General features: G+C 51.2%; 4 protein-coding genes across 4 annotated transcripts; 2 read left to right on the top strand and 2 right to left on the bottom strand.

The window, feature by feature from the left end:
* Window positions 1-177: 177 nt before the first annotated feature.
* Window positions 178-1,164, bottom strand: AYO21_04904 (hypothetical protein; the record flags this gene model as incomplete). The annotated part of the gene is made up of 1 exon (XM_022654875.1): window positions 178-1,164. The coding sequence occupies one exon, from the start codon at window positions 1,162-1,164 to the stop codon at window positions 178-180; it is 987 nt and encodes a 328-aa protein (XP_022512779.1).
* Window positions 1,165-2,451: 1,287 nt separating this feature from the next.
* On the top strand, window positions 2,452-4,446 carry AYO21_04903 (hypothetical protein; the record flags this gene model as incomplete). Its single annotated transcript, XM_022654874.1, has 8 exons — window positions 2,452-2,621; window positions 2,669-2,794; window positions 2,843-3,563; window positions 3,613-3,688; window positions 3,743-3,927; window positions 3,990-4,039; window positions 4,094-4,157; window positions 4,237-4,446. 8 exons carry the CDS (start codon window positions 2,452-2,454, stop codon window positions 4,444-4,446), a joined length of 1,602 nt encoding a protein of 533 aa, XP_022512778.1.
* A 1,510-nt stretch (window positions 4,447-5,956) lies between these two features.
* On the top strand, window positions 5,957-7,009 carry AYO21_04902 (hypothetical protein; the record flags this gene model as incomplete). The annotated part of the gene is made up of 1 exon (XM_022654873.1): window positions 5,957-7,009. The coding sequence occupies one exon, from the start codon at window positions 5,957-5,959 to the stop codon at window positions 7,007-7,009; it is 1,053 nt and encodes a 350-aa protein (XP_022512777.1).
* Window positions 7,010-9,549: 2,540 nt separating this feature from the next.
* Window positions 9,550-11,311, bottom strand: AYO21_04901 (hypothetical protein; the record flags this gene model as incomplete). Its single annotated transcript, XM_022654872.1, has 5 exons — window positions 9,550-10,408; window positions 10,515-10,614; window positions 10,669-10,724; window positions 10,777-11,131; window positions 11,182-11,311. The coding sequence occupies 5 exons, from the start codon at window positions 11,309-11,311 to the stop codon at window positions 9,550-9,552; spliced, it is 1,500 nt and encodes a 499-aa protein (XP_022512776.1).
* Between the last annotated feature and the right edge of the window lie 1,241 nt (window positions 11,312-12,552).

The following is a 12,552-nucleotide window of genomic DNA, read 5'->3' as shown; positions in this document are numbered from 1 at the left end:
TCCCGCGCTGGTGATGTCGAGCAGCAGCCCATTCTCTATCGCCAACGACTACACATCTGCAAGATGGAATAGATCTGACACGGGTATGGACGAAATGATGCCCACAAATGGGCTCCTCGAACATCTGTGTCCGTATATTTCTACTGCCCTGCCACCAAAGGAATACAGATATTAATTCTATGCAACAGCAACGGCCTGTGGTGTCTGACTCTGCAATTCGCGCTCTTTGAGTCTTCTCTTCTCTTCCTCCAGCATCCTGGCTTGACGCCTCACTCGCTCCGGCACGACAGCGTCCCTCTTCCCTTGAATTTTCCACCCTCGCAGCTTGTCTTGTCCTCCGATCTCCTTGATCGTCTTGAGCTCGACAAGACTGTATTGGCTCTCGTCCTCGCGGTCGAACTCGAAGGGCTGGACCAGCGAGACCGGCGGGTTGGTGATGATCCGGGGTAAGCGGCGTCCGTTCTTGGAAGCCGAGTGTAGCATCAGGGGATGCAGCAGGATGACATCGCCAACCGAACCTGTCATCTCGTGGAAAGAGGCGTCATCGCAGCCCTGTACGAGATTGTTGTAGAACTCCAGGCCGTCTTCAAAATTCTCCGTCGCTCCGATTGGCGTCATTCGTGGAAGGACGCCCTTGGGATGATCATACAGCCACTTCCCTATCTTGGGGATCCCTTCGGAGCAAATCCAGGTTCCGCCGCCGTTGGGCAGAATATCTGTGAACAGAGGGATGACAAGCAGACCCTGCTCTGGAGAATCTAGGAAATGTACAAAGAAGTCTCCATCCACATGCCACCCGGGTAACTCTTTGGGATGTGCTTCCTTGCCCTCGTGCTCTTTTGTCCCCAGGTTGACGATGAAACTGTCCCTCCACGACTTGGATTCCTCAGTGATGCGCTCTTCCCCTCCAACTAACTCGCAGATGGCGTCGTATGCTTTGGGCGCGAAATCCTTGACCAATACTTCTCCGTGACCCGGCATGTTGGTCCTTTCAGTCGTCCAGGTGTCGGGGTTTTTAGGGTCAAAGCCCAGTCTCACCCAGACATCCTTTGTCCATTCCTCAGCAGCTTCGCGAGTGAAACAGCCTGGAATGCGCAGATAACCATACTTCATGAAACAGTCGACTTGCTCAGAAGTCAGATGCCGAAACTTTCTGCCTTCCATCGTTACTTTCGAGTCAGTCAATTTAGGGGGAAAAGACGTAGGTGCCTCTCTTGAGATATCAAAATCTTGTGCCCTGTTCAGCCTTAATACTCGACTTTCGACGTTATAAGCAGCGGCAATACCACAGGACGACCGCTACACGGGATCTTGCAACCCTAATGTTTTTCACCAATGACATGCGATTGTATTTAGCCGGAATGTTCCCTACCCAAACCTCAGATGATAGCACGGCTGCCAGGTTCAGAACACCGAGCGGACAGTCACCCGGGAAGTCGTAGAGGAAGTGCCGCTCTCCTCTCCTTTCCTTGTTGGCTCACAGCGAGATATGGGGTATGGGGCTGGCGGGTTTGGCCCACGGGTGCGAGGACCTGCCCGGCAGCGGGGCATTTGTGGCAGTTTTTACACGACATATCTGTTGCGGGGTCTCTTGATATCCTCGTGGGAGGCGAGAGGAGCTGAACTCCCAAGAAAATGGGTTAGAAGTTCCTTTTGAGTCTGCCGGAGGTCATCGAGAACAAACAACCAGTCATACTCCCAAGTCACTAAGCAGCACATCTTGTAACTGCGAATTATTGCAAAGGAAGAATGGACCCTGGATCTGGCACTTCAGTTTCCCATCTGGGCAATCGACAGTCAATATTCAAAGCAACTCACCAAATCATCTCGTCGGGGCTACATCGGAATCATTCTCTTCACAATAGCTCGCCCGCGACTGACTCGTATCAACATATGCTTTGCACCAGCAAACCGTGTAAAATGGCAGCAGGGTGGGATCGATATCTTCCGCCACTAGCTCAACCGCAAATAACACAACTAGCTGCGCTGTGCTTACCGCCTGGCCCCCGAAGCTTTTACAAGCTTGGGTTGACGAGCGAATGAGGCGTGCTTGACTTCAGACCCCAGGATCCAGTTTGGGGTAATAAACTATCCCACAACGACTCCATGGAGTGATCGACGGGTTGGAGATGGTCGAACCTGGGACAGGGCGTTCTCCTATTAGCCTAAAGAAGGCTGAATTGAGGTACCTGCAGCTCTTTCAATAACCCCCCCGGCATATGGAGTTTGGCGATCTCCTGATTCGACAAAGGCATCGCGAATAATACAGCCGAACGGCATGGTGCTGCTTGCTACCCGCCTATACCAAGGCCCTCGGCAGTACATTTCGATATGGCGAACTGAGGACATATATGCTGGCGTGGAAGTGACCCCCAGAAATCTGGAAACCCGGACAGTCTTCTACTCCATTGCTGAAGTATTGCAGACTCCACAAAGTGCATATCTTTCAAAATGGTCGGTATCGCGGTCGTGCAGCCTATGCACAAGACGGAGCGACAAGTAGCCATTGCTGAGGCTCCTGCGCTTCGAAGGGTCATTTGGTACAAGGACCCAGGTCTGAGGAAGCTCTATGGCATGGCCATTGCGCTGTTCTTTGCCTCGGCGACGACAGGATATGACGGGTCTGTCTCCCGTCCAAGCTTTCTGTCTCACTGCTCACACTCGCCAGGTCGATGTTGAACGGCCTCCAAATCCTCGACGTCTGGCAAGACTACTTCAACCATCCCACTGGGTCGATTCTCGGTCTCTTTGGGTCGATATATAGCATTGGAAGTCTCGCAGGGCTCCCGTTTGCGTAGGTTGACCTCTTGTGAACGAAGACTGCTGCTGATCACACCGTCAGGCCATATCTGTGCGACATCTATGGCCGACGCATCGCCATCATGGCTGGCTGCGTTTTCCTTTTCGCCGGCGTCGCTATTCAAAGTGCCTCCCAAAACTTTTCCATGTTCATCGCCGGCCGCTTCTTTGTTGGATTTGGCAATAGCATGTGCTCCAACTCGGCTCCTCTCCTTCTGACTGAACTGTGCCACCCGCAACATCGCGGGAGAGTGACGACAGTCTACAATCAGCTTTGGGACATTGGCTCCATTGCAGCGACATGGATCACCTTTGGCACTTTTACCATCAAGAACAACTGGTCGTGGCGCATCCCGTCGATCTTTCAAGCTTTCCCAACACTCATCCTCTTTTGCTTCATCTGGATCATCCCAGAGTCACCTCGCTGGCTGATCTCCAAGGATCGCCATGCGGAAGCCCTGACAACACTGGCAAAGTACCATTCGAATGGGGACGAGATGGACCTCACAGTCCAGTTCGAGTACCGCGAAATTAGGGAGACTCTTCGCCTTGAATTCGAGTCGAAGAAGTCGAGCAGCTTCTTGGATTTCCTGCGGACCAAGGGCAACCGTTATCGACTTCTGCTTGTCGTCGCCCTTGGTCTCTTCTCCCAATGGAGCGGCAATGGGTTGACCAGCTATTACTTTGCCATTGTGATGAAGAGCATTGGTGTGACAGATAAAAACGAGCAGTTTGAGATCAACGGATCCAAGACCATTCTCTCAGTAGGTCACTTTCGATTCGAAGGTGGCTGGATCGCTGACCTGCTCATAGCTCATTGTCGGCCTCATCGCCGCAGCAGTCGTTGATCGGTTCGGCAGACGCCCACTATTCCTGACTGCGACTGCGGGTCAGTAATTTTGAGACTCCAGCTATCCTGTCTTGTGCTGATTCTCCATAACAGGTATGTTTGTCAGCTTCGTCCTCTGGACGGCCTGCTCGGCTCTATATGACCTCGACGGCAACCTCGCGGCAGGCAAGACGGTCATCTTCTTCATCTTCCTTCACGGTGTCTTCTACAACATTGCTTGGTCCGGTTTGCTGGTGGGGTACACAGTCGAGATTATGCCGTACAAACTGCGTGCAAAGGTGAGAGAACGTCCACAATCGACCTTTCTGGGGAACGACTTGTACTGACGGTGGCCCGGTAGGGTCTCATGCTCATGAACTTTTTTGTCCAAGCTGCTCTCGTGTTTAACCAGTAAGTCGACTCGGCCAATGAAAAGGGATCCCGGTTTTTCTGATTGCAATTTAGGTACATCAACCCGATCGGCCTCGCGCATCTCCAACCGCGTTGGAGGTTCTACTCAATCTATTGTGTAAGTCCACCTCTTTGTGATCGAGCATGCAGTTGATTGCTGGGATACATTTTTGCTGACGTTTGGCTGCTTTGTGCAGGGATGGCTCCTTTTTGAGGTCATTTTCGTGGCTTTCCTGTTCATCGAAACGCGCGGCGTGACGCTTGAAGAGGTGGCCAAGATCTTCGACGGCGAGGACGCAGAGGTTGCCCACGTCGACCTGGACGTTGTTGAGGAGAAGGTGCAGCACGTGCAGCAGCTCGAGGAGGTTGCCGTCACCACCATCCCGCAGCGTGTTGAAAAGGTTTAGGGCGAGGTCCAGGGCACCGTGTCTGAGATTCGAGAGGCTTAGTCGCAGAGAAGCGAAGTATGCTTTGGATGATGTCCAGCCTGGGAGACAGACACTTAGTACCACAGACATACATTGACGTGCGACCCTCTGTAGTAATGAACGAGACTCACGTGCGCGCTGCCGCGCAGGCGAGCCGTGGATGTGTGTACCTAATGCAGGTGACATTGTCTGCAAGTACAAATACCACATGGCGAACCTAATGGTGTCTTTCTGAGTGCGCAACGGATGACAAATACACGATTTTCTATCAAGTCACCACCTTAAAACCCGCAAGAGACTCTTAGATTGATCAAAGTTGAGACGCCCTCGTGCATGACCGCGGCTCATGCGGTGATTCGTTACCACAGTTGTCGCTTTAAGCCGAGACAAGGATTTGATCACCTTGGCAGCCCTCCTCAACATCGTGTGGTTCTGATCTAGAGTCTCTACCTAGAGACTCCCCACGAATCGCCCCTTCGATACCTAGCCATCTAGTCCTGAAGGTTGACCAAAAGAGAGGAAAAAAACTTCCTCTGGGAATACCAATTAACACCACTCGCGAGTAAAGCAGCACAATTTAGAAAGGGCCGATGAGGAAGAAGAAGAACCACCAGCTGGTTTCAGGTTTCTTTTTCAAGCGACGGGGCGGGTTTTACACTGGGAAAATAAGTGGTTACGAAGTTGGCAGGAAACTTTGAATGTAGATGCGGCTATAGTGCTTAAGTACGAGGTACTTACAAGTCATCGGAGAAGGTGCAAGCTGTCTTGCATATAATGCATATCTTGGGTGGAGGGTCAGGCTAGTTTCTTCATCGTTGCACTCTGTTCCTTCAATCGCAGTTTCACGAAAGTTTTGTACATTTTAGTGGTAGTTGACGATCAACAACGAAGTCGACAAGTTTGCCCATGCGTTCCGGCGTATTTCAAGTACGCCTGCTCTCTCTCTTCAAATTGTTGTTCTTTACATTTCATCTTTCTTGTTCTCGTGACATTTCTATCTTCAAGCCCTCACTAGCATTCCGTGTGTTACATGGTGAGTCACAAGTGAGATTTAGTGAGACTGTGTGCACATGCACCGTCTCCAGCATCTCCAAACTTAAGGGGCCTCAGCCTTGTGTCGGCACAGAGGATCGAAAAGGTCTTGGTAAAAATGCGGAGGTGACGAGGTGGAGGTGGAGTTGGAGGTGGCACCAAGTGGATCCGGAGGAAAACGGCGAAAACACTGCGCGAGGTTAGCATCGGTTACATGAGGTGGAGTTCGGCCTAACGAAATACGGCCACAGGGACAAGAATTGTTGGTGTTGTGGCCTGAAAAATGACATAAGACGTCGTGTAGGTAATGACGATCACTCACCCAGCACACAACGCACTCAACTCAACTCAACTCAACGCACCAAGGCTCTAACCCCATATACCAGAAACATCCCCAGATCCCACTAAACCGAAATTTTTGTGTTACCAAACGGCACACAGCTCTGCACCTATGACCATGACACCGAAACCTGGTTCACCACGCGTCACGGCGACATGTCTGTGTGGAGCCATCTCGTACGCTCTCCCAAGCGATCAGCAGCTGCCCCTGGATAGTGAATTTTGTCACTGCTCCGATTGCCGATACGCTACTGGGGCGTTGTATCTATCGTCTCCTGAGCTACCACAGCCTCCCCCTCAGAGTGTGTGGGAGCGCACAGTACCCTACGACAGCTCGGGCACACGTCGCAGGTGGTTCTGCGGCAAATGCGGGTCGCACGTATTGATTCAGGAAACAGGAGACGATGCAAGCAGATGGTGGGTTATGGGCGGTGTGCTCGAGCAGACGGGGTCTGAGTCCCATGCAAAGAACACTACTCGACCCATTCACCACATCTTCGTCACCGACACAGGAGATGGCGCTTTGGCACCGCAAATGGTCAAACTCGGAGGACGGGAGGTCGAATGCTGGGAAGGACGTCCTCACACCAGCAGACGGGTCAGCGAGGTTGAATTGAGGGAACTCTCCCTGCTCGCCGAACGCGCACCAGCCACTGAGAGCGAGACCTTGGATGCCAAATGTCACTGCGGAGGAGTCCACATCCAAATCACCCGTCCAGATTTTCAATCGTTGAAACTTCCACAGAGGTATATTCCCGAAGAGAAGACCCACTATGTTGCGGGCCTCTGTGCCTGTCGCTCATGCAGGTTGGCCATTGGAGTCTCTTTCCAACCCTGGGCGTATATTCCCCCCTCCAATATACGGCATGCCGACACAGGGGCAATTGTAAAGTTTGGTCGAGAGGCTGACGAAGAAGGCTCAAATGAGATCACCACCTTGAGGCATATTTGGTCTAGCAAGAATGCATGCAGGAGCTTCTGTGGAAGATGTGGCGCAACTGTATTCTATTGGAACAACAGTCGGCCAGAAGTGGTCGATGTGTCAGTGGGTGTCTTGAGAAGTCAGAATGGAGCGATGGCGAGAGACTGGCTGTCTTGGAGAAAGGAAGGTCCTAGTTCGAAGGATGACTGTGTGGATGAAGAATTACGGAAGGCGATTTTTCCGTCGTAGGATTCATATCGTCGTTGTTCGCTCTGATCAGCTCACCTGCTTTGGGAGGAATACATTTCAGTTTCTTCGCATCTTCCCCACGTCAGAAGGAGATTGAAACACGCTTGCAGGATGAGAACGATCATTCCAGAGACCAGACGCTTGTAGGTTCTTGCTATATCCCCTAGCCAACAAAGAAGTCAATGAGTCATCGACGGCGACAAGAGGTCTTGCCACGACGGCGAACTGCCAATGTAATAATGTTTTCTCTGGCACGAGAACACCGTGAGGAAGGCACACTGTCGGTTGACCTGGCTCAGGTATGAAGCATCGGTGGGGAGATCCTTGTGCGTACCAACCAGCACTGCTCTTGGATTTGCGTGTCGGTTCTAACGTGGATGACATCAAATTGCTTTCCAGTAGCGTAAGGCCTTGCGTCGCCGAGACAGGTCCGTAGGCAACTATGACAATATGTAGCTCAACAGAATGAAACTTCAGTACTGTAAGTAGGGACACACTGACGTGGAAAACGACACTATTTGGCTTGTTGTTAGGAACAGTGGTAGGTGCCGCGACAAAAAATGCAATGAGAGAACTCTATAGAAGAAGGCCATCGAAGTCATCATAAGGCCACAAAGAAAACCTTCCAAGGAAAGGGACCATCTGGCATTTGGTTTGGAAAATGCCGTAGGGAGCCAAGTTATCGTCCAGGGCACGAAGCCGATGTAACCACAGGATCTCCCGGTGACCCGGAGGTCATTGTTGTGTTTCTGATGGTTGAATGGTGTGATTCGATGTTCCAGGCCACGTCTGCCAGACCGTCACTTGTGGAGAGCCTAGTCCGGGTCTGTGCTTTCAATTGATCTGGACCAAGAACAGACTTTGAAAGCGAGTAACAAGCACCCATATGTCAATAGCTCATTGGAGCGCAATTTATTAGGGCCAACAGACATCTAACTCTGCTGGAATTTGTGTCTGGTCTCTTTGTTCGCGATTCCCTTCATCCCCAAATGAGTCCGCACTAAGGAGAAGTGTAGATCAGGCATGGCATTGAGCACATTAACTGCTGAACATAGAAGGTTAGCCAGTCAATCCGAAAGTAACCGTAGCGGTGCTGATTTACCTTCTGCTCCAAGAGTTTCAGAATTCCTCAGCTGGTGCCGCTTTGGTGGATATCTGTCTGTTTCCGGCGGCTCGAATTACTTTTTGCTTGGTGGCTGGACTCGACCTCCATCCCCGGACGTCTCGGTCGAAGTGAAATTATCGTTTGTCCTTGTCGAGAAACGAGTGGGAGGCCACGTCGCTTTCGTGACTGCGAATTCACAGAGACTGGGGAAAGAGCCAATCATGGTGTGGATGCTAAGCCTTCTCCAGCGCAATCCCTGATTTGCATCCTGCAGTGTAATGATGATGGGTCATATGAACCGTATTCGAGCGGACATGTGCGAGAGGATGCCTTAAGGAAAAAGAGTTCGATTGTGTTCGAGGCTGCAAGCTGTATGAGTGGGAGCTGAGGCATCATTGGGTATACAACCTTAGGAGGTAGTCACTTGCTGTTCTGTCACAATGCTAGCGGAGAGAGAGAGAAAGCTGATCGGCTCATCGACCTGGAAATTGATGCCGTAGCGGGTTCTTCGAGGATTCTATGGACAACCATACAAGGTTTCCTCTTGGTGATGTGGCCGCTGTTGGCACGATGGAAATCCGTGGACCATGTACTAAATTGCCTCATGGTGAATTCTTTGTTGCAATCTTCATTAGGTTTGCACACCTCGTTCGCTACCACCACTCTGATAGAAGTTTTCCTCGATTGAACCATCGGCGAAGTCTAGCCGTGCACTCGAGCTGAGTATTAGGAGTCTGAGCTGGCCTAGTCGTTGCGACACCACCGGGTCAGGGTCCTTAGTGCCTCTCCTTCTCTTCAACAAAATTCCCCCCCCATCGCAATCACCTTGTTACCAACCTATATAACAGACACCCCTTTCTCGCTTCGCAAATCTACTCTCTGTGTCCTTTATGGACACACCGACCTTAGTCGAGGATATGAAGTGCGTGGTGGCGTTTGCCATGGTGCGAGACTGACCGCAGTTTCACGTCTTCTCACCGATGGCCCTTGATTGGACTCGCAAACAACGAACAGCGTAGGGGGAAGAACAAGGAAGAGGGAAAGGGTATGCGTCCTCGATGGATGATAGCTGTGTGAGTACAACTCCTTCTATTGCATTCCCCTTTAACAATTGACTGAGTGACAGAAAACAAATACAATCACTATTAAAAAATCCACTTTTCCTTCCATTCCAGTTTCGATACCCCGTCCTATCCATTTCTTTCTCTAGCCTGCCTCCTCCTTTTAACCAAAATGCAGCAAATAAAAAGACCCAAGCGAGAAACATCATGCAAGAGCAATAGCAAAGTCATACGTCAGCCTTCATCATCCCTGTCTCTTCGAGTCTGAGAGAATACTCCCATCCATAAAACAACCACACCCGGCCCCCCCAGAGTCAACGACTTCTCACCGCACCCCGGGTGTTAAGTTCCGCTCTCACAAGACGATGCGACCCCTAGAGGAATCCTCCCAGTGAAGAGCTTGGATCAAATGGATCTTGCAAAGTGTCGAAATCCGGGACACGATATTGATATTGTTGTTGGCCCACGCCATTTGAAGATGCGCCTTGACTCGATTCGGTTCCCGGCGAAGTTGTGGGTACCATCTGGTCATTCAGCGTGGTGGAATACATCAACTGCCCGTCGGACGAGGACGTATAAGCCATCTGATCACCCGCCACTGTGAACTGCGGCATTGTATTTGCCGAGCTTGTGGCATAATACTGTTGGCTTTGTGCAGCAGTAGAATACCCCGCGCGGCTTTCCCCAGCATCTCTCACAGTATAGCCTGCTAGTGGAGGGTTGCTGAAATTTTGTGGCAGAATCTGTGGGAGAGGTGAGAATGAACTCGGCTGCTGTTGTTGCTGCTGATCCTGAGGAGGCGGTGGTGGCGGCGGTAGCATGAACATTTGCTGTGTCTCTTGCAACAACAATGAGCTTTGCGAAGGTGGGAGAGGCTGGTTCACTGGCTGCTGTTGCATGTCATGCAACAATGCTGTATGCTGAAGTCGATGCAGAGGTTGAGGCTGCTGCTGCTGTTGTTGTGTTATGGGCGGGGCCATGGGCAGTGGAGGGTGCTGCGGCAGGCCACCTTGCCATGGCGCCGTCATACTGTTGTGCTGAACACTCAAGCGATCTCTAATATCGACCGCATTATTCGTGTTATAAGTCGTGTTCCCGTGCTGACCCCACTGCTGCACGCCAGGTTGCGGAAATGGTTGAGGTTGTCCATACACTGAGGCTGGTACAGCTTGGCCATAACCTCCGAAGAATCCTTGGAATCCCCAGTTGGCTCTGTTTCTTTGCAATCGACGCCTGGATGGAGTGGAGTCAGTTTCGGTACGATGGTAAGCAGGACGAATATCTGGTAACGACGAGGACACGACTGTCGCCAGTGCCAAGTAAAAGGACGGGAACGTACGTCGGCTCTTTTCGAACTCTGATTTTCACACCTCCTTCACTCAACAATCTCGTCAATTCGGTAGACTGGGCCAGAGGAGCAAACTTGTTGCGGGAATAGACTGACAGCATGTGAGGATCTTCTCAGTCGCAAATACAGCTTCAAAATTGCTCACCTTCGAATGTCATACCAGCGACGCAGGCGAGCATTTGCGCAAACATGGCATCTTGGCTTTGTGACTGGTCAGCAACAGTGAGGGCGTCACAAGATCTATCCGACGTACCTGCGGCGCATTTCGAAGAGCGAGAAGCGAAGGAAAAATTTTCCTGGGCTGGTCGGAGTGAGTTCACCGAATACGAAGTATCCGTGGACTGTGAGTCTGTTAGCTGCGACAAAGACATTGCGGTGTTCAGAGAACACACGTTTTCCGTCACCCATTTTAACCACATGGAGTGACGATGTCAACGTTCCAGAAAGCGTGTCGGACCTGGTTTGCTTGTCATCCAGATTCACAAGCTCGGCCGTACAGAACAGATATGGGCTGTGGAGCCAGGATCTAGTTGCATCATCGTCGAAGACCAAAAGTTCGATCACTACAGGAGGGTCGAGGGCGACCTTGTCGTTCTGTGGCTTCTTGGCTGGTGTGACGATCAGTACCTGTGTATGTATGGAAGACGAGATGACTGACCACTAGTACGCTTTGAAATAGACAACACTTGGCCCTCACTCGGCTGCTGCTTGACCGTCATCCGATACATATCTCTGTTGGCCACCGGTTTTGTCAGCTCTGCAGCTCCCCAAGCATGTTCTTGCTGCATTTTGGAATCCCGCCTTTGCCAACAACAGACCTGGCGAGGTGGAGCCTAGACTGGACACGTTCAGTGAGAGAGGCGTCGACAAGGGCGGGTGGCCCGCGCATAAGGGCTTTGGTTGGAGCTTGAACTTGGGATTTCCGGCTTCCAGGGAAACGGGGCGCTTGGTTCAGCATATGTGCTGGATAAGAGATGACGAGATGGGCTGTAAGAAGGGAAGAATGTTGCGGGATAAGGCTGTGTCCAGGAAGGATGCTGGAAGAATATATCCAAGAGATGGTGAAGATGATGAAGGACAAGTGGAATATAGACACTTGGAAGATGGAGCAGGAGGGCCGAGTTTGTGTGTCGGACAGAATCTGGAGAAGGAAACCACGCCTGCCCTGGCAGGATTAAATGTGCGGTCGATTCCCAGGGAGAGAGGACCTGCTCTGGTCGATGATTTGCGGAAGGGAAGGTTTGATGGATTTTCGTCCCGGTTATGGATGATCACGTCCGCTGCTAAGGTTGTCTCAGACAGCGATATGACGGCTTAGGGGTCTTTCGGAGGACCTTTTCTTGAACAAGTCAAAAGTAAGACTGGGAACGTGAAGCAAATTTGCTGGGATGCTTTCGTTAGTTGCCAGCATCACACAATCAGCAAGCTGCTCCAGCTGTTCCACGACCCGGCACAATGGTTCGCGACGAAGCAAATGAGCCCGACAAAACTCTGACAGACAAATCTGCTGAAATTTGTTGAGGATCCTCCATTCAAGGTCCGACAGGTTCGCGGGCTTAGCATAGGTATCATTTCCTGGTAATGACAGTACGGGCGAGGCTAGGGTTGGTTGTAAAATTGATCAACCTTTTAAGAGCCTGCAGTGAGCGGCTGAGAGAGCATATTGGTCCTGGCAGTGTTCTGCGGAAGCGAGTGATTGCGTGAAAATTTGTTTCGCACTCTATCAGCGCACCTTTGCTCAAATTCCGATAGTCTCGTCTGTCGGCACTTGGGGATCAATTAATACAGTGAAGGATGAGAAGGCCTGATCTCAAACAACTTCTAACTGCGCAATACCGCGTCACAACTGATGCACAGATTGACTCTCAAGGGTCCTCAAAGAACCCGGAAGAAACTGCTAGGTAAAATGGTCGCTGGCACTTTGCGAGGTGTCACAACCGTGCAGACTCTTGAGGTGAATAGTGGCTCGAAGTTGGAAAGGCGTTGAGACACAGATAACGATGCTGAAAATCGAGGATCTTGTGTCAAT

This window comes from Fonsecaea monophora (assembly GCF_001642475.1).
Source record: "Fonsecaea monophora strain CBS 269.37 chromosome Unknown Scaff29, whole genome shotgun sequence".
In the NCBI taxonomy this organism is placed as follows: Eukaryota; Fungi; Ascomycota; class Eurotiomycetes; order Chaetothyriales; family Herpotrichiellaceae; genus Fonsecaea; species Fonsecaea monophora.
This window is presented reverse-complemented; position numbering and strand designations above follow the sequence as displayed.